We start from the raw sequence: 20,763 nt of genomic DNA, 5'->3' as shown, positions 1-20,763 counted from the left end.
ATGCTCAGTCATGTCCAACTCTTTGTGACCCCATGGAAGCCTACCAGGCAAGGGTACTGGAGTGGGTTGCTATTTCCTTCTCCAGGGTGTTTGGATTCTTGAAAGAAACTCTGTTGCATATCCTACTAAAGTCATGAGAAAACTATAGGAATATCAAGGGAGAACTTTGGGATCCTCAAGGATCCAAATACCTAATAGAAAGGGCATTCCTGCTTGAAATGTTGAGGAAAGGAAATACCTTATCTGTATTATATCTCATTTATTCCTCACAAAACTGTAACAAGGTAGATAGTATCTGCATATTACATGTGAAAAAACAGGTCATTTGCCAAAAGGCAGTCATGGTTTGGACACAGATTTATCTGGCTCAAAACTTCCTGCTCCTCCTCTTAGCCTTCTGCTTTGCCTCCAGGGAAAGTTTCAAGCATCTTGACCTGTGCTGACCAAAGTAGCCACTAGTCAAATGGGGCTCATCTGAAATAAGATGTGCCATAAAATACACTAGAAGCAATGACAGATATTTTCTTGGGCAGAGGATGAGATGATTAGATAGCCTCACTGACTCAGTGGACACAAATTTAGGCAAACTCAGGGAGATAGTGGAGGACAGACGAGCCTGGAATGCTGCAGTCCATGGGCTCACGAAAAGTCAGACATGACTTACTGACTGAACAAAAACATAAAATACACATTGCATTTTGAAGATGTAATATAAAAAAGTAAAATATCTCAGTAATTTAAAAATATTTGTATCATATTGGAATGAGTGCTTTGGATGTGGACTATTAAAATTAATTTCACCCATTTGTGTTTTAATGCAGCCACTAGAAAAAAAAAACTTAAAATTACCTATGTGGCTCAGAATGTTTTATGTAGTAGCAATGATTTTAATAATTTCCACTTAGGTTCCCAGACTAAAATTGTAGGATTCCCAAGGGAAATTTTTAGGAATTTAAAACATCAATATGCTACACTCAATCCTTGTTACTGTCTTCTGAACTTAATAAACATGGATCTTTAATTCCCTCTGGAGAAAGCACTCTGTCTTACACAAGTTGAATGGTCATCCTATGAACCCTACAGAAGGACTGGAGCATCCCATTGTAACTAATGAAGTAAGCCATTATCAATGATTTTGTGATCATGTTTGGTACCTCCCTGAGTCAAAGCAGTGCTGTAAATTCCTTGAGTCATTTCAGGTAGGGTGAAGATGGCACATGTTTTCATTAGGAATGGAGAACTGATACAATTTCATTTTGGTATGGGACATAGGTCTTAGACCAATTTTTACTTCTCTGAGCCTCTTTTTTTTTTTGCCCCCCCCCCCCCGCCCCCCCGGGACTCTTTTGATCATGATCTTCTAGCATAGTGGTAAATCCAATAATAGATGCCAATGAATAGAAACAAATCGATGCTTTCACATCCATAGTATAAAAATGCTAAATCCTTTCACTATTGTAAGCTGGAAGCCGGAACAAATGTTTGGGCCCTGGAGAAGCACATTTAAGATTTATAAAAGCAAAGTCAACTAATTTCATTGTGGGTCACTGTCCCTTGAACAATGACAAAGTCACCTCTTCCTCAAGCACATAGTTAGTTAAGCTTTGTTATGCAAAACAGATTTTATTTTTTAAAAAGTTCTTGAGATAAACTCTGTGAGACTAGTGAGAATTTTGTTTGCAAATGATTTAGTCTTCTTAAAGGCAACCAGTAAACACAGGTAATATGGAGTTGACCCTTAAACACAAAGATTGGGGTGCTGACCCTCTGCATAACCGAAAATTGAACTTTCTCATCAGAACTGTATCTGTGGTTCTGCATCCACAGATTTAACCAACTGCACAGGTTGTGTGCACATAGGCATGTGTGCTCAACTGTGCCCAACTCTTTGCCACCCCATGCACTATAGTCCACCAGGCTCCTCTGTCCATGGAATTTTCCAGGTAAGAACACTGGAGTGGGTTGGCATTTCCTTCTTCAGCACAGGTTGTGTAGTACTGCTTATAAACAGACCTGCACGATACAAATGTGTATTCAAAGGTCCACTGAGCAGTGAAAATCATGATTAGTGCACATCTTCTGTGGACTGAGGAGTCAGAAAATACTAAGGAGAGTATCAAATCACTTTGTTGGGACTTCTTGGCGGTCCACTGGTTAAGACTGTGCACTTCCAATGTGAGGGATGTGGGCTGGATCCCTGATTGGGGAACCAAGGCCCACAGGCCATGAAGCACAGCCAAAAAGAAAAAAAAAAATCACTTTGTTATATACCTGAAATATATAATATTTTATGTCAAGTATACTTCAATTAAAAAAGAAAAAAATAATAAAAAATGAAATTAAAAAACCACCAAGGAAGGTATAAAGGAAGCAAATAATACAAGTCCCACCCTCAGGGATGGAAGGGATTTCTCTAATATGTAGAAATTTGCTCCCTAGGACTGGTTGAGTGATTGAAGACTGAAAAAAAGGGAGAAGTCACATCTCATTTTCTTAGAAATAAAGCAGATCCTTTGGAGTCATACTCATAGGGAAAGCTTATATATATAAAATCAAGAATGCAACTCATTCCCAAGTAAGAAAGGTGCCATAGGCTCTGTGACTTTCAGGTAATCAAGTAGCCTCGTTTAGCAGTCTAATGGGGTAGTTGGGGTCTTATTCTACTGTCATTTCTATCAGCTATACCTTGTCATTTGGTATCACTACATTAGGTCAGATTAAACAGAAATCAACCTCTCACTTTTGCCAAAACCCTTATATCAAAGGTATTGATACCCTGAAATAGAGTTATGTGCTAGCCAGAGATCACAAAATAACCAAAGCTCTCCTAAGTCTTAAAAACACTGTCATAATGATTCAGTTCATATGTCATTTTTAACTTTTCTGAGATGATCCAATCTTGTTTTAACCTAAAAACTGCCACATATATTTGATTAAATAACACTGTTACTTAGTTTAAGGTAACTGGGTCACATGGACAGGGTCAAAAGAGACAAATATTTTGGTGGACATTTAAAAAATATAACCATAGAGGGAATTCCCTGGTGGTCTAGCGGTTAGGACTCTGAGCTTTCACTGCTTTCACTTTTATATACACACATAAACACACATATACGTATATATAGCCAAAGAAAAAGCCCATTAGTTCAGCTGCTTGTCCCCAGTTTGTCAGTTCTGGTGCTGAGAAGTTGACAGATTAACTCTTTTGTTTTAGTCACAGAAAGGCAAAGGAACAAGAAGCTGCTGCTGGAGAGATGGACAGAGTCAAAGCTAAACAAATGTATGCCAGATAGATAAGATACACACAGGTATAAGAATTATTCACGCTTTTTCTTGGTTGTTTAAAACCTTTATTTTAATTTTTTTTTAGAATATGTATACTTACGCTTTTGTTGTTATCTACAATGTGGCTTTTAAAAAATGCCTGAGCCACTTTGTCGTACTTGCCCCAGTATAATCATCTTAGAATTCCTTTTCCCTTGTCACTTTGACTTTGTGTGGCTTCTATAAAATGAGGATCCTGGAAAAGAACCCTTCCTGTGACCCTGGGAGATAAGGTGAGCAGGTCCCGGCTCAGCAGGACCGGACAGGTAAAACTAGCTGGATGGCAAATAGGCTATGATCACCTGGACCAAGGTATAGTGGTGCGCATGTCTTAAGGGTCGTGCTAACTCACCAGGAGAATAAGGATTATATAGGTTGACCAGGGTGGGTGAGGTAGGAGGGTCCACAGGATTGTGTGGATTGTGGAAGGAGAGGCAGTATATAATATGTGTAGATTAAACATCTATGGTTCTATTAATAAAAAACAAAGACCTAGGTTTCTCAATTTTTTTTAAACTTATGAAGATTCAAGTCACTAATATGTTCATTCTTACGGTTTACAGTGAAAGTAAATGGCTATGGTGATGCAGAGAAGATAGCTGAACTGCACCGGTATATTTAAGATTTTTAAATAAAATTCTGAGTTACTTGACCTTATAAAAATACATGTTGATATACTAAATACTCCACAAAGCTCTAGGATGGGGGATATTGTAAATGTAAAAATACATTTCTCTTGGATCAGCACCAAAAATATCGTTAGTTTTCTGCACAACCTCTGACAAGTTTTTCAATATAGACAAGTTAAAATGATTTGGTAAAAATCACAAACGCCATGGAAATCATTAAAGATAAATCCAAACAACTTTCAAATACATTTTGACATCAAGGTAGGGCAATTCACTTGGAGGGATAGTATCGTGAGTACCACTGAATTACTGTCCTAAGACTTTTGATGTCAACTTTGTACAATGGGGATATTTCACATCTCACACAATGCAGGCACTCGGACTTAGAAACTTAAGAAAATTATTAGAACCGTTATTAAGACTGAGGTGAACAATTTGTGCAACCTTCCACAATTTCAAAGAGGTAGTGATAGATACCAGTCCTCCTGGCGATGTCAAATGCTGTTTCCTCCAGGCTGTTCTTCAGACCTGGCTTGATGTAGCGGTTCATCAGGAGGAGCTCCAGGGTGTCTTTGCTGTCTCTGTTCCCAGCGGCAAGGTGTAGGGGGGTCAGGAGGCCTTTTGTTTGGGCATTGATATCTGCATCATGCTGCAGTAAGAAAGAAGCCACTCTGGCATTATTCCACTTACAGGCACTGTGCAGGGGTGTCCAGCCATCCACTGTCACTGCATGGACATCCGCCCCGTGTGCAATCAGCTCCCGGACCACATCTAAGTGCCCATTGTAGGCTGCTCGGTGGAGCGGTGTGTACTTGTCTTCATCTCGAGTGTTCACATGGGTAGCCCTTTCTGAAAGCAGTCTCTGCACTGTGGTCAGCTGAGAATAAAACAGGAAATCTTTCACAAACCCAACATGAAACAAAACAGTAAACAACATGAAACGGTCTAGTGGTGTTAGATTTAATAAAGTTAAATGAAAACTTCCTTGTTAGTAGATAACTGTAAAATAAATGTAAGATTTCTTTGGTGAGGAGGACAACTTATTTAACAATGAACAAGTCAGTGTTAATTATAAATTCTTTTGGTTTTTTTTTTTCCCTCATAAACTTGATTTTATAAACGTGATTCTCTGAAAACCAATCCATATGTTTACTCCTGGTCCAATTAAGGCTTATTGCACTAAAGCTACAGTTAGATGAACAATACAGGCTAGAATCATGTTTGATATGTTATGTTTCATCTGCGAAGAAAACATAATAATGGAACACTATGTTCTGAAAGCAGTAGTAGGATTATCACACCAATATGCATGGTGTATAAAACTTTAAAACATAAACTTTTATCAGTAGAAAACAATGCTAACAAGGAAATCTAGAGATTAAGAAGCTCAATTCCTTCTAACTAAAATAACCTCAGACACCTGTTTTCATGAAGTGATATTTTTTCAGTTTGGTCTGAGGACAAAGCGAGCTTCAGGGACAGGTCCTCTGGCTTCCAATCTAGTAGTTTTTCTACTAAATTAAGGTTTCTTTTTTAACTGTTCTGTTCTTTTTTTTTTTTACCCGATTTTTTTCAGCAGCCCAAAGAAGCAATTTGCTTGGATCTTTTTCCATTTTTTTTTCTTGCAGTTGATACCACTCTTCAGTTTTTTCATCTTGCTCTTCATCGTCATCAGAATTCCCTATCCAGAGACTTTGGGTACCAGTGGGAATAAGGTGTCCATGTGTTTCCAACAGTTCAAGTTGGTTGAAGTGTTCAGAAAAGTCCAAGGAGTTCTCTGGGTCTGGTTTTTCATCATTTACTTTCTCTTTTTCCATTTTTACTACTATTTTAAATATAAATCATTTCAAACACCAGGATATAAATAATCTCTCCAGAGATGATTATGTCTGCTTTATTTTATTCATCAAATGGATCTGAAAACACAAACACAAAAAATAGGAGCAAACCAGTAACTGAGGTTTTAATAGCATAAATAAGTCTTGCAAACATATACAAATATACTGTCTAAACTTTTTGGTGTTTATTAATACTCTTTACATTCATCAAATATTGGAGCTGACAGATTTCAGTTACCTTTATTTTTAATGGCCTAATAGTCATTTTTTATTGTTTTCTTCTAAGTCAGTAGTTATGACTCTGACTTATTTTGAATCTATTGGTTTAGATACTATGTTGTATTATACTAACAGCTGATTAATGTTTGAAGTTTTTAAATTATAACTAATACAATAAAAATGAGAACATTCACCATTTTTATAAATGAGACACATAGATGCTATAGAAAAGAAACAAAAATTTGTTTTTCCTAAAAACTACTTCCAAGAATCAGAGATTCTTAGAGATGGAATAGTCCCCAGAGGACACATGTCCCAATCTCTCATCAATGGAGATATCTTTACCATGACATCTATAATAATCATCCTCTTTCTACTTGAACAATTTCTGGCTTAGGAAAATTCACGGCTTTAAAAAGTAGTCCTATTCACTGACAGACAACTATTGTTCTTAGTTGGGTTCTTGTTGTGAAACAGGATTTTGGCTGTCATTCACTCCTTCATTCAACAAAGATGAAAAAAACACCTGGCATGTGCCAGTCTCTTGGTGTTATACGCTTGTTCTTACTGGCTCAATCATGTCCAACTCTTTGTGACCCCCTGAACTGTAGCCTGGCAGGCTCCTTTGTTTAAGGGATTTCCCAGGCTAGAAATTCCTGGAGTGGGTTGCCATTTTCTTCTCCAGGGGATCTTTCCGATGCAGGGATCAAACCCATTTCTCTTTTGTCTCCTACACTGGCAGGCAAGTTCTTTACCACTGCACCACTTTGGAAGCCTGCCAGTCTCTTGGTACTGGGATTCAATAATGAACAAGATCCATGTCTTAACCTCATGAAGTTTACCATCTAGTCAGGAAGACTGGCAAAAAAGCATTAAGTACTATAGATAAGACTGTAACCAGATACAATGAATATACAGGAGGACCATAATTAACCCAGTCTTATGAGATTACCGAGGGCCTCCCTGGTAGCTCAGTGGTAAAGAATTTATCTGCCAATGCAGGAGACATGGGTTCAACCCCTGGGTTGGGAAGATGCCCTGGAGAAGGAATGGCAACACACTCCAGCATTCTTGCCTAGAGAATCCCATGGACAGAGAAGTCTTGTGGGCTGCAAGTCCATGGGTTCGCAGAGTTGGATGCAATTTAGTGACTAAAATACTACCACCAAGGGATTACAGAAGGCTTCCTGAAGTAAATGACATTTATTCTGCTAGGTTGCCGTAATAATTTATAAACAATATCAGCTTAAAGAGTTATGCAGGGGGGCAGTCCCAAGATGGAGGAATAGGATAGGAAGAGCACCTTCTCCTCTACAAATTCATCAAAAGATCATTTGAACACTGAAAAACTTCCACAAAACAACTTCTGAACGCTGGTGGAGGATACCAGGCACCTAGAAAGGCAGCCCATTCGCTTCAAAAGGAGGTAGGAAAAAATATAAAAGACAAAAAGAGAGACAAAAGAGTCAGGGATGGAGACCGTCCTGGGGAGGGAGTCATGAAGGAGAAGTTTCCAAACACCAGGAAACCCCCTCACCAGTAGGTCTATGGGGAGTTTTAGAATCTCAGAGGGCAAGATAACCAGGAGGAAAAAATAAACCAAAACGCACAGAATAGGTGCCTAACCACAACTCCCGGCAGAGAAGTAGCCCAGATGCTCGCATCAGCCACTGGAGGCTGGAGAGGAAGGCGCAAGCTGCATGCTTAAGGTAAGGACTGGGCCTGAATGCCCTGAGGACAATCTGAGGGAGCTAATGTCAGACAGCACCCCTAACTCTGGGATACCCAGAGAGAGAGAGAGAGAGAGAGAGAGAGAGAGAACTTTCCTGCGAAATTCTCTAACTTAATGCGCAGCCTGGCCTGCTCACAGAGCAAAGGACTGAGTGATCACCAAAGGAGAGCTAGCCAGCTGCATACAGTCCCCTCCCTGCCAGAGGCAGAGAGGCAGGTGGCAACAGCCAGAGCCAGAAGGCAACGGGCTGCTCCAATCTCGGCCTCAGAGATGGGCATCTTCCACCAAACTGTGAGCAGGCCCCCAGTTGCTAACCACATCTTCCTGGGATCCTGGATGGTTGACATCTGCCAGGAGGGTCATAGCCTAAGATCAGCTTCCCAGACGAGACACATGGCACACCCAAGACCAGAGAGGTGATTAACATGCATGGCCCACCTGGGACAGTGTGCTCCTCAAGCACCTGGTTGCCTGAGCTGCTCAGACCTGGGAAGGGCACAAAACGCACGCCCAACAGAGTCTGTGCCCTGTGGAGTGCCTGAGAACCTGAACCTGGGTGGCTTAGACCTGGAAAGTGCATGAAACCCAGGGCCTGCTTTGGACAGTGCCCTACAGAGCACCCTGCAGCCTGAGCAGTGTAGAACCAGAAAGCACAAGCCGTGAGCTTGGGCAAACCCAGTGTGGCTCATACACTGCAAACACTCCCCACACACACCAGTGATGTTTGTTTGCAGGGTTCCTCCCTCCCCAAAACACAACTGAACAAGTGAGTGTAAATAAGTGACCACCTTTGCCCCCTTGTGTCAGGGCAGAAATTAGACACTGAAGAGACTTTCAAACAGAGGAAGCCAAAATAAACAAAGAATAGGGACCGGCTCTGGAAGTGACAGGTGCAACAGATTAAAACCGTGTAGTTAACATTGACTAAGCATTAGAGGGGGCCTATAGACCTTGAGACAGAGAAGGCAATGGCACCCCACTCCAGTACTCTTGCCTGGAAAATTCCATGGACAGAGGAGCCTGGTAGGCTGCAGTCCATGGGGTCGACAGGAGTCGGACACGACTGAGCGACTTCACTTTCACTTTTCACTTTCATGCATTGGAGAAGGAAATGGCAACCCACTCCAGTGTTCTTGCCTGGAGAATCCCAGGGATGGGGGAGCCTGGTGGGCTGCCATCTATGGGGTCGCATAGAGTTGGACACGACTGAAGTGACTTAGCAGCAGCAGCAGCAGCAGCATAGACCCTGAGAACAAGTACAAGCTGGAATAAGGAACTATGGGAAACTGAACTCACCCTACACTGCCCACAACAGCTCCAGAGAAATTCTTAAATATATTTTATATGATCACTTTTTAATTTTTTTAAGTTCTTTACTACTTTAATTTTCACTTTTATAACCTACTATTACCTTGCAAAAAAAAAGATCCTATTTTAAAAACAAATTTCATATATACATGTTTTTTATAATTTTTGTGATTCATTTTGTTTTGTATTTTTAACATTGTATTTTTGAGTCTAACCTCTACTCTATATTTTTAATCTTTGTTTCTTGGTATTTTTTTAAATCAACTCTGTACCTTTAAGAATCTAATCTTCAGTATCCATGTTCACTGAGGGTTGTGATTGCTGGCTTGATTGCTCTCTCCCATTTTGACTCCCCCTCTTCTCGTTCTGGTCACCTCTATCTCCTTCCTCCTCTTCTCTTCTCTATGGAACTCCATGGACCTCTCTGAGTGTTCCAGACTGTGGAGAGCACTTAGGGATTTGATTACTGGCTAGACTGCTCTCTCCTCTTTTGACTCCCCGTCTTCTCCTCCTGGTCACCTCTATCTCCCTCTTCCCTCTTCTCTTCTCTAAGTAACTCTGTGTACCTCTCTGGGTGTCCCTCACTGTGGAGAATCTTTTCACCATTAACCTTAATGTTTTATCATCAGTGCTGTATGGATGGAGTCTTGAGGCTACTTACTGTAAGAATAAGACTGAAAGCCAGAAGCAGGAGGCTTAACTCCAAAACGTGAGAACATCAGAAAACTCCTGATTCCAGGGACCATTAACAGACAAGAGCTCATCAAAAGCCTCCATACCTATACTGAAACTAAGCACCACCCAAGAGCCAACAAGTTCCAGAGCAAGACATACCATGCTAATTCTCCAGCAGTGCAGGAACACAGCCCTGGGCATTAAAAGATAGACTGCCCTAAGTCACACCAAACCCAAAGACACCCCAAAACTCACTACTGTACACTTCATTGCACTCCAGATAGAAGACATCCAGCTTCACCCACCAGAACACACACACAACCTCCCCTAACCAGAAAACTTTGACAAGCCACTAGTACAACCCCACTGACAGGGAGCAGGATCCACAATAAAGAGGAACCACAAACTTCCAGCCTACAAAAAGGACACCCCAAACACAGCAATCTAAACAAAATGAAAAGTCAGATAAATATTTAGCAGGTAAAGGAACATGATAAACATCCACTAAACCAAACAAAAAATGAGGAGATAGGGAGTCTATCTGAAAAAGAATTCAGAATAATGTTAGTCAAGATGCTCCAAAATCTTGAAAACAAAATTTTGAAAATAAAATAAATAGACTAGAGACAAGGATTAGGAAGATGTAAGAAATGTTCAACAAGGACCTAGAAGAAATAAAGAAGAGTCAATCAATAATGAATAATGCAATAACTGAGACCAAAAGCACTCTGGAGGGAACCAATAGTAGAATAACTGAGGCAGAAGACAGGATAAGTGGAAGGTGAAAGATAGAATGGTGGAAATAAATGAAGCAGAGAAGAGAAAAGAAAACAGAATTAAAGAAATGAGGACAACCTCAGAGGCCTCTGGGACAATGTTAAACACCCCAACATTCGAATCATATGAGTTCCAGAAGACGACAAAAAGAAAGGGCATGAGAAAATACTTGAGAAGATAACAGTTGAAAACGTCCCTAAAATGGGGAAGGAAATATTCACTCAAGTCCAAGAAACCTGGATAGTCCCAAACAGGATAAACCCAAGGCGAAACACCCCAAGACACATATTAATCAAATTAATGAAGATCAAATAAAAAGAACAAATATTAAAAGCAGCAAGGGAAAAATAACAAATAACACACAATGGGATCCCAATAAGAATAACAGCTGATCTTTCAATAGAAACTCTTCAGGCCAGAAGGGAATGGCAGGACATATTTAAAGTGATGAAAGAGAAAAACCTACACCCCAGATGTCTATATCCAGTAAGGATCTCATTCAAACATGAAGGGGAAATCAAAAGCTTTACAGACAAGCAAAAACAGAGAATTCAGTACCACCAAACCCGCTCTTCAATAAATGCTAAAGGATCTTCTCTAGATAGGAAACAGAAAAGGTATATAAACTCGAACCCAAAACAACAAAGTAAATGGCAACAGGATCATACTTATCAATAATTACCTTAAATGTAAATGGGTTGAATGCCCCAACCAATAGACGAAGACTGGCTGAATGGATACAAAAATAACACCCCTATATACGCTGTCTAAAAGAGACCCACCACAAAACGTGGGACACATACAGACTAAAAGTGAGAGGCTGGAAAAAGATATTTCATGCAAATGAGAACAAAATAGAGCAGGAGCAGCAATCTTCTATCAGATAAAAAAGTCTTTGAAATAAAAGCCATGAAAAGAGACAGAGAAGGACACTACATAATGATCAAAGGATCGATCCAAGAAGAAGATACAAAAATTATAAATATATATGCACGCAACATAGGAGTAACTCAATACACAAGGCAAATGCTAACAGGTATGAAAGGGTAAATTAACAGTAACACAACAATAGTGGAAGGCTTTAATACCCCACTCACACCTATGATCAACCAAGAGAAAATTAGCAAGGAAAAACAAACTTTAAGTAATACAATGGAGCAGTTAGCCCTAATTAATTTAACTCAGATGACCATTATATCTACTACTGTGGGCAGGAATCCCTCAGAAGAAATGGAATAGCCATCATGGTCAACAAAAGAGTCTGAAATGCAGTACCTGCATGCAATCTCAAATACGAATAGTCTGTTCATCTCCAAGGCAAACCACTCATATCACAGTTATCCAAGTCTATGCCCCATCCAGTAATGCTGAAGAAGCTGAAGCTGAATGGATCTATGAAGATCTACAAGACCTTTTAGAACTAACATCCAAAAAGATGTCCTTTTCATTATAGGGGACTGGAATGCAAAAGTAGGAAGTCAAGAAACACCTGGAGTAACAGGCAAATTTGGCCTTGGAATGCAGAATGAAGCAGGGCAAAGACTAATAGAGTTTTGCCAAGAAAATGCACTGGTTAGAGCAAACACCATTTTCCAACAACACAAGAGAAGACTCTACACATGGACATCACCAGATGGTCAACACCGAAATCAGACTGATTATATTTGTTGCAGCCAAAGATGGAGAAGCTCTATACAGTCAACAAAAATAAGACCAGGAGCTGACTGTGGCTCAGATAATGAACTTATTACCAAATTCAGACTCAAATTGAAGAAACTAGGGAAAACTGCTAGACCATTCAGGTATGACCTTAATCAAATCCCTTATGATTATACAGTGGAAGTGAGAAATAGATTTCAGGGCCTGGATCTGATAGATACAGTGCCTGATGAACTATGGAATGAGGTTCATGACACTGAACAGGAGACACGGATCAAGACCATCCCCATGGAAAAGAAATGCAATAAAGCAAAATGGCTGTCTGGGGAGGCCTTACAAATAGCTGTGAAAAGAAGAGAAGCAAAAAGCAAAGGAGAAAAGGAAAGATATAAGCATCTGAATACAGAGTTCCAAAGAATAGCAAGAAGAGATAAGAAAGCCTTCTTCAGCGATCAATGCAAAGATATAGAGGAAAAGAACAGAATGGGAAAGACTAGAGATCTCTTCAAGAAAATGAGATACCAAGGGAACATTTCATGCAAAGATGGGCTTGATAAAGACAGATATGGTCTGGACCTAAAAGAAGCAGAAGATATTCAGAAGAGGTGGCAAGAATACACAGAAGAACCATACAAAAAAGATCTTAATGACCCAGATAACCATGATGGTGTGATCACTAATCTAGAGCCAGACATCTTGGAATGTGAAGTCAAGTGGGCCGTAGAACGCATCACTACGAACAAAGCTAGTGGAGGTGATGAAATTCCAGTGGAGCTGTTTCAAATCCTGAAAGATGATGCTGTGAAAGTGCTGCACTCCATATGCCAGCAAATTTGGAAAACTCAGCAGTGGCCACAGGACTGGAAAAGGTCAGTTTTCATTCCAATCCCAAAGAAAGGCAATGCCAAAGAATGCTCAAACTACCGCACAATTGCACACATCTCACATGCTAGTAAAGTAATGCTCAAAATTCTCCAAGTCAGGCTTCAGCAATACATGAACTGTGAACTTCCTGATGTTCAAGCTGGTTTTAGAAAAGGCAGAGGAACCAGAGATCAAATTGCCAACATCCGCTGGATCATGGAAAAAGCAAGAGAGTTCCAGAAAAACATCTATTTCTGCTTTATTGACTATGCCAAAGCCTCTGACTGTGTGGTTCACAATAAACTGTGGAAAATTCTGAAAGAGATGGGCATACCAGACTACCTGATCTGCCTCTTGAGAAATCTGTACGCAGGTCAGGAAGCAGCAGTTAGAACTGGACATGGAACAATAGACTGGTTCCAAGTAGGAAAAGGAGTAGGTCAAGGCTGTATATTGTCACCCTGCTTATTTAACTTATATGCAGAGTACATCATGAGAAACACAGGGCTGGAAGAAACACAAGCTGGAATCAAGATTGCCAGGAGAAATATCACTAACCTCAGATATGCAGATGACACCACCACCCTTATGGCAGAAAGTGAAGAGGAACAAAAATGCCTCTTGATGAAAGTGAAAGTGGAGAGTGAAAAAGTTGGCTTAAAGCTCAACATTCAGAAAACGAAGATCATGGCATCCGGTCCCATCACTTCATGGGAAACAGATGGGGAAACAGTGGAAACAGTGTCAGACTTTATTTTTTGGGGCTCCAAAATCACTGCAGACGGTGACTGCAGCCATGAAATTAAAAGATGCTTACTCCTTGGAAGAAAAGTTATGACCAACCTAGATAGCATATTCAAAAGCAGAGACATTACTTTGCCGACTAAGGTCCATCTAGTCAAGGCTATGGTTTTTCCTGTGGTCATGTATGGATGTGAGAGTTGGACTGTGAAGAAGGCTAAGCGCCGAAGAATTGATGCTTTTGAAGTGTGGTGTTGGAGAAGACTCTTGAGAGTTCCTTGGACTGCAAGGAGATCCAACCAGTCCATTCTGAAGGAGATCAACCCTGGGATTTCTTTGGAAGGAATGATGCTAAAGCTGATACTCCAGTACTTTGGCCGCCTCATGCGAAGAGTTGACTTATTGGAAAAGACTCTGATGGTGGGAGGGATTCGGGGCAGGAGGAGAAGGGGACGACAGAGGATGAGATGGCTGGATGGCATCACTGACTCGATGGATGTGAGTCTGTATGAACTCCGGGAGTTGGCGATGGACAGGGAGGCCTGGCGTGCTGCGATTCATGGGGTCGCAAAGAGTCGGACACGATTGAGCGAGTGAACTGAACTGATAGCAAAAATCCCACTGTAGTACTCTTGCCTGGCAAATCCCATGGATGGAGGAGCCTGGTAGGCTGCAGGCCATGGGTCGCTAGGAGTTGGACACGACTGAGCGACTTCACTTTCACTTTTCCCTTTCATGCATTGGAGAAGGAAATGGCAACCCACTCCAGTGTTCTTGCCTGGAGAATCCCAGGGACAGGATAGTCTGGTGGGCTGCCGTCTATGGGGTCGCACAGAGTCAGACACCACTGAAGTGACTTAGCAGCAGCAGCACAGCAAAAATCAGCAAAACTAAAAGGTGGTTCTTTGAGAAGATAAATAAAATAGACAAACCATTAGCCAGACTCATCAAGTAAAAAAGGGAAAAGAATCAAATCTACAAAATTAGAACTGAAAATGGAGAAATCACAACAGATAACACAGAAATACAAAGGATTTTAAGAGACTACTATCAGTAACTATATGACAATGAATAGAACAACTTGAAAGAAATGGGTGAAGTCTTAGAAAAGTATTACCTTCAAGAACTGAACCAGGAAGAAACAGAAAATCTTAACAGATCCATCACAAGCACAGAAATGGAAGTAAAGTGAAGTTGCTCAGTCATGTCTGACTCTTTGCGACCCCGTGGACTGTAACCTACCAGGCTCCTCCGTCCACGGGATTTTCCAGGCAAGAATACTGGAGTGGGTTGCCATTTCCTTCTCCAGGGCATCTTCCCAACCCAGGGATTGAACCCAGGTCTCCCGCCTTGCAGACAAACGCTTTTTAACCTCTGAGCCACCAGGGAAGTAAAAAATCTTTCAACAAACAAAAGCACAGGTAAATTCTACCAAAAATTTAGAGAAGAGCTAACACCTATCCTATTCAAACTCTTCCAGAAAATTGCAGAGGAAGGTAATCTCCCAAACACATTCTATGAGGCCACCATCACCCTAATACCAAAACCAAAAAACATGACACACAAAAAAGAAAACTATAGGCCAATATCACTGATAAACATAGATGCAAATATCCTCAACAAAATTCTAGCAAACAGAATTCAACAACATATTAAAAAGATCATACATCATGACCAAGTGGGCTTTATCCTAGGGATGCAAGGATTGATCAATATCTGCAAATCATTCAATGTGATATACCACATTAACAAATTGAAGGATAAAAATAATATGATTATCTCATGCAGAGAAAGCCTTTGACAAAATTCAACCACCATTTATGATAAAGACTCCCCAGAAAACAGGCATAGAAGGAACATATCGCAACATAATAAAAGCCATATATGATTAACCCATAGCAAACATTATCCTCAATGGTGAAATACTGAAAGCATTTTCGCTAAAGTCAGGAACAAGACAACGGTGCCCACTCTCACCACTACTATTCAGCATAGTTTAGTGGTGCTGGGAAAACTGGTCAACCACCTGTAAAAGAATGAAACTAGAACACTCTAACACCATACACAAAAATAAACTCAAAACGAATGAAAGATCTAAATGTAAGACCAGAAACTATAAAACTCCTAGCAGAAAACATAGGCAAAACACTAACATAAATCAGAGCAAGATCCTCTATGACCCACCTCCCAGAGTAATGGAAATAAAAGCAAAAATAAACAAATGGAACCTAATTAAACTTAAAAGCTTTTGAACAACGAAGGAAACTATAAGCAAAGTGAAAAGACAGGCTTCAGAGTGGGAGAAAATAATAGCAAATGAATCAACTGACAAAGAATTAATCTCAAAAATAAAGAACTAGCTCATGCAGCTCAATACCAGAAAAATAAATGACCCAAACAAACACTGGGCCAAAGAACTAAATAGACATTTCTCCAAAGAAGTCATACAGGTGGCTAAGAAACACATGAAAAATTGTTCAATACCACTCATTATCAGAGAAATGCAAATCAAAATCACAATGAGGTACCATCTCACCCTGGTCTGAATGGCTGGTATCAAAAAGTCTACAAATAATAAATGCTGGAAAGGGTGTGGAGAAAAGGGAACCCTCTTATGCTGTCGGTGGGAATGCAAACTAGTACAGCCACTATGGAGAACAGGGTGGAGATTCCTTCAAAAACAGAAAATAGGATTGTCATACAACCCAGCAATCCCACTGCTGGGCATGCACACTGAGGAAACCAGAATTGAAAGAGACATATGTACTCCAATGTTCACTGTAGCACTGTTTACAATAGCCAGGTCAGGGAAGCAACCTAGATATCCATTGGCAGATGAATGGATAAGAAAGTTGTGGTACATATACATAATGGAATTTTACTCAGCTATTGAAAAGAATGCATTTGAATCTGTTCTAATGAGGTAGATGAAACTGGAGCCTATTATACAGAGTGAAGTAAGACAGAAAGAAAAACAACAATACAGTATATTAATGCATATATATGGAATTTAGAAAGCTGGTAACAATGACCCCATATGCGAGACAGCAAAAGAGACACAGATGTAAAGAACAGACTTTTGGATTCTGTGGGAGAAGGCGAGGGTGGGATGATTTGAGAGAATAGCATTAAAACATGCATATTACCATATGTGAAATAGAAGACCAGTCCAAGTTCAAGGCATGAAATAAGGCACTGAAAGCCGGTGCACTGGGACAACCCAAAGGGATGGGATGGGGAGGGTGGTGGGATGCGGGTTTGGGATTGGGGAACACATGTACATCTGTGCTGATTCATGTCAATGTATGGCAAAAAGCACCACAATATTGTAAAGTAATTAGCCTCCAATTAAAATAAATTCATTAATTACAAAAAAGTTGTACAGCATATCAAAGTTTAACCACTTAAAGAAAATGAGTATAATAGATATTTAAAAAATATTTCTCAGCTTCCTAATTATATTTGTTAAAATCTTTTTAGTCATTTAAGACTCTTCCCAGAAGTTGCCTCTCTCTTAAGTCTTTCTTGAGCCTGCATATTAGATCTCTCTCTAGTTTCTCCTGTTTCTTGGTGATATATACTGTCTTATCACTAATTTTATTCTTGTTTTAGCCTCTAAAAAGATTGTTAGCGTAAGGATAGGGACTATATTTAACTTACATTTATGTCCGACTTATATACACAAGCATTAAAAATATTTGCATAATTAACATGATTAAAGTGCTATCACTTGATTTTGCTTGGATTGGATTCTGAGAAATCTTAAGAGTTACTCATAACTCCTAAGATATGGATTTCTTTATACCTAATTTTCACGAGTTTTAATTGAATGAATCCTAATGCATCAATGCAAAGAAATATAAGACAACAATAGAATGGGAAAGATGAGAAATTTCTTCAAGAAAATTAGAGATAGCAAGGGAACATTTCATGCAAGGTCAGTTCAGTCACTCAGTCATGTCCGACTCTTTGCAACCCCAGGAACCCCAGCACACCAGGCCTCTCTGTCCATCACCAACTCCCAGAGTCCACCCAAAACCATGTCCATCAAGTTGGTGATGCCATCCAAGCAACTCATTCTCTGTCGTCCCCTTCTCCTCCTGCCCTCAATCTTTCTCAGCATCAGGGTCTTTTCAAATGAGTCAGTTCTTTGCATCAGGTGGCCAAAGTATTGGATTTTCAGCTTCAACATCAGTCCTTCCAATGAACACCCAGGACTGATCTCCTTTAGGATGGACTGGTTGGATCTGCTTGCAGTCCAAGGGACTCTCAAGAGTCTTCTGCAACACCACACGTCAAAAGCATCAACTCTTTAGTGCTCAGCTTTCTTTATAGTCCAACTCTCACATCCATACATGACCAGTGGAAAAAGATACAAACATGGGCTCAATAAAAGACAGAAATGGTAGGTACCTAACGGAAGTAGAAGATATTAAGAGGTGGCTGTACAAAAAAGATCTTAGTGCCCCAGATAGTCACAATGGTGTGATCACTCACCGAGAGCCAAACATCCAAGAATGTGAAGTCAAGCGGGCCTTAGGAAACATCACTATGAACAAAGCTACTGGAGGTGATGGAATTTCCAGTTGAGCTATTTCAAATGCTAAAGGATGATGCCGTGAAAGTGCTGCACTCAATATGCCAGCAAATTTGGAAAACTCAGCAGCAATCACAGGACTGGAAATGGTTAATTTTCATTGCAATCCCAAAGAAAGGCAAGGCCAAAGAATGCTCAAACTACCGCACAATTGCACTCATCTCACATGCTAGTAAAGTAATGCTTAAAGTTCTCCAAGCCAGGCTTCAGCAATACGTGAACCGTGAACGCCCAGATGTTCAAGCTGGTTTTAGAAAAGGCAGAGGAACCAGAGATCAAATTGCCAACATCTGCTGATCACTGAAAAAGCAAGAGAGTCCCAGAAAAACATCTATTTCTACTTTTTTGACTATGCCAAAGCCTTTAACTGTGTGGATCACAATAAACTGTGGAAAATTCTGAAAGAGATGGGAATACCAGACCACCTTACCTGCCCCTTGAGAAACCTGTATGCAGGTTCAGGAAGCAACTTTCCAAATAGGAAAAGGAGTATGTCAAGGCTGTATATTGTCACCCTGCTTATTTAACTTATATGCAGAGTACATCATGAGAAACACAGGGCTGGAAGAAGCACAAGATGGAATCAAGATTGCCGGGAGAAATATCACTAACCTCAGATATGCAGATGATACCACCCTTATGGCAGAAAGTGAAGAAGAAATAGACAGCCTCTTGATGAATGTGAAAGAGAAGAGTGAAAAAGCTGGCTTTAAGCTCAACATTCAGAAAATGAAGATCATGGCATCTGGTCCCATCACTTCATGGCAAATACATAGGGAAACAGTGGAAACCGTGGTTGACTTTATTTTTGGGGGCTCCAAAATCACTGCAGATGGTGACTGCAGCCATGAAATTAAAAGATGCTTACTCCTTGGAAGAAAAGTTATGACCAACCTAGACAGCATAGTACAAAGCAGAGACATTACTTTGCCAACAAAGGTCCGTCTAGTCAAGGTCATGGTTTTTCCAGTAGTCACGTATGGATGTGAGAGTTGGACTATAAGGAATGTTGAGTGCATAAAAATTGATGCTTTTGAAGTGTGGTGTTGCAGAAGACTCTTGAGAGTCCCTTGGACTGCAAGCAGATCCAACCAGTCCATCCTAAAGGAGATCAGTCCTGAGTGTTCATTGGAAGGACTGATGTTGAAGCTGAAACTTCAATACTTTGACCATCTGATGCAAGAAGCTGACTTATTTGAAAAGACCCTGATGCTGAGAAAGACTGAGGGCAAGAGGAGAAAGGGATGACAGAGGATGGGATGTTTAGATGGCATCACCGACTCAATGGACATGAGTTTTGGTAAACTCCAGTAGTTGGTGATGGACAGGGAGGCCTGGCATGCTTCGGTTCATTTGGTCACAAAGAGTTAGACACGACTGAGCCACTGAACTGAACTCAATGCATCACTATATTTTAATAATAGTGCCAAGAGCATTAAAGTCCAGTTTAAATTCTATCATTCATGACCAATACCTTCTCTGGACGTGTTACTTTGCACAATGCAGTTTTAGTCGCTGAGTCATGGCCAACTCTTTGTGACCACATTGACTGTAGCCCACAAGACACCTTTGTCTGTGGAATTCTCCAGGCAAGAATACTGAAATGGGTTGCCTTTCCCTTCTCCAGAGGATCTTTCCCACGCAGGCAGATTCTTTACCATGAGTCACCAGGGAAGACCCTATGCACAAAAAAAGGACTGCAGTAAAGAATTTTCTAAGATAGTTCAGTTTTTCAGATCAATCAGGAGACCCTATTAGAAAGGTTTTTATATTCTAATATTTTCACTTTTTTCTCAACCTATTCTCTGAAGCTTACAATGCAATATACATCTATTCATTAAACACTTAATAAATACCAGTAAATAATGTAAAGTTCACATATTAATTACAGCATCCATAGTAACATTATTGGGGCTTCCCCTGGTGGCTCAGCAGTAAAGAATCCACCAGCAATGCAGGAGACTCAGGAGAGGTGGGCTTGATCCCTGGGTCAGGATCTCCTGGAGAAGGGCATGGCAAATCCACTCCAGTATTCGTGCCTAGAGAATACCAAGCAAGCCACAGTCATAAAAGTCGAACAGGACTTAAGCTACTGAGAGTGCAGGTACAGCACAGCAACATTATAGCACAGATCTTGTGCCCCTCCTCTCCTTTTTATAAAAACTCTTTTTATAATTTGAATTTACTGTTCCAGGTAAAATAAATTACATACAGAAATTTCTTAATTAATTTAAAAAGTCAAACTCTGGTGCATCTCCCTGATTCAAGATTTAAACAATCGATCAAGATTTCTACTTGATGATATTGCAACAGGAGGAACTAGGTTATGTTTTTTAAAGATCACATTCCACAAACTATGTCAACTCTTAAACAGCTCAGCGACAGGTGGAGCCATAAGCC

General features: G+C 40.3%; 1 protein-coding gene across 1 annotated transcript; it reads right to left on the bottom strand.

The window, feature by feature from the left end:
• Positions 1-3,437: 3,437 nt before the first annotated feature.
• On the bottom strand, positions 3,438-20,008 carry ANKRD49 (ankyrin repeat domain 49). The gene is made up of 3 exons (XM_068989121.1): positions 19,838-20,008; positions 5,516-5,869; positions 3,438-4,830 (listed from the first exon to the last, which is right to left on the bottom strand). Exons 2-3 carry the CDS (start codon positions 5,768-5,770, stop codon positions 4,369-4,371), a joined length of 717 nt encoding a protein of 238 aa, XP_068845222.1. The 5' UTR covers positions 5,771-5,869; positions 19,838-20,008; the 3' UTR covers positions 3,438-4,368.
• Between the last annotated feature and the right edge of the window lie 755 nt (positions 20,009-20,763).

Source organism: Capricornis sumatraensis, chromosome 16 (genome assembly GCF_032405125.1).
Source record: "Capricornis sumatraensis isolate serow.1 chromosome 16, serow.2, whole genome shotgun sequence".
Taxonomy (NCBI): Eukaryota; Metazoa; Chordata; class Mammalia; order Artiodactyla; family Bovidae; genus Capricornis; species Capricornis sumatraensis.
This window is presented reverse-complemented; position numbering and strand designations above follow the sequence as displayed.

Excerpts from the sequence above, each read along its gene's own strand:
- ANKRD49 (XM_068989121.1), bottom strand. The coding sequence starts at position 5,770 with ATGGAAAAAGAGAAAGTAAATGATGAAAAACCAGACCCAGAGAACTCC. Across the intron at positions 4,831-5,515 it reads GGGCTGCTGAAAAAAATCGG|CTGACCACAGTGCAGAGACT; the intron begins GTAAAAAAAAAA and ends TTTTATTCTCAG.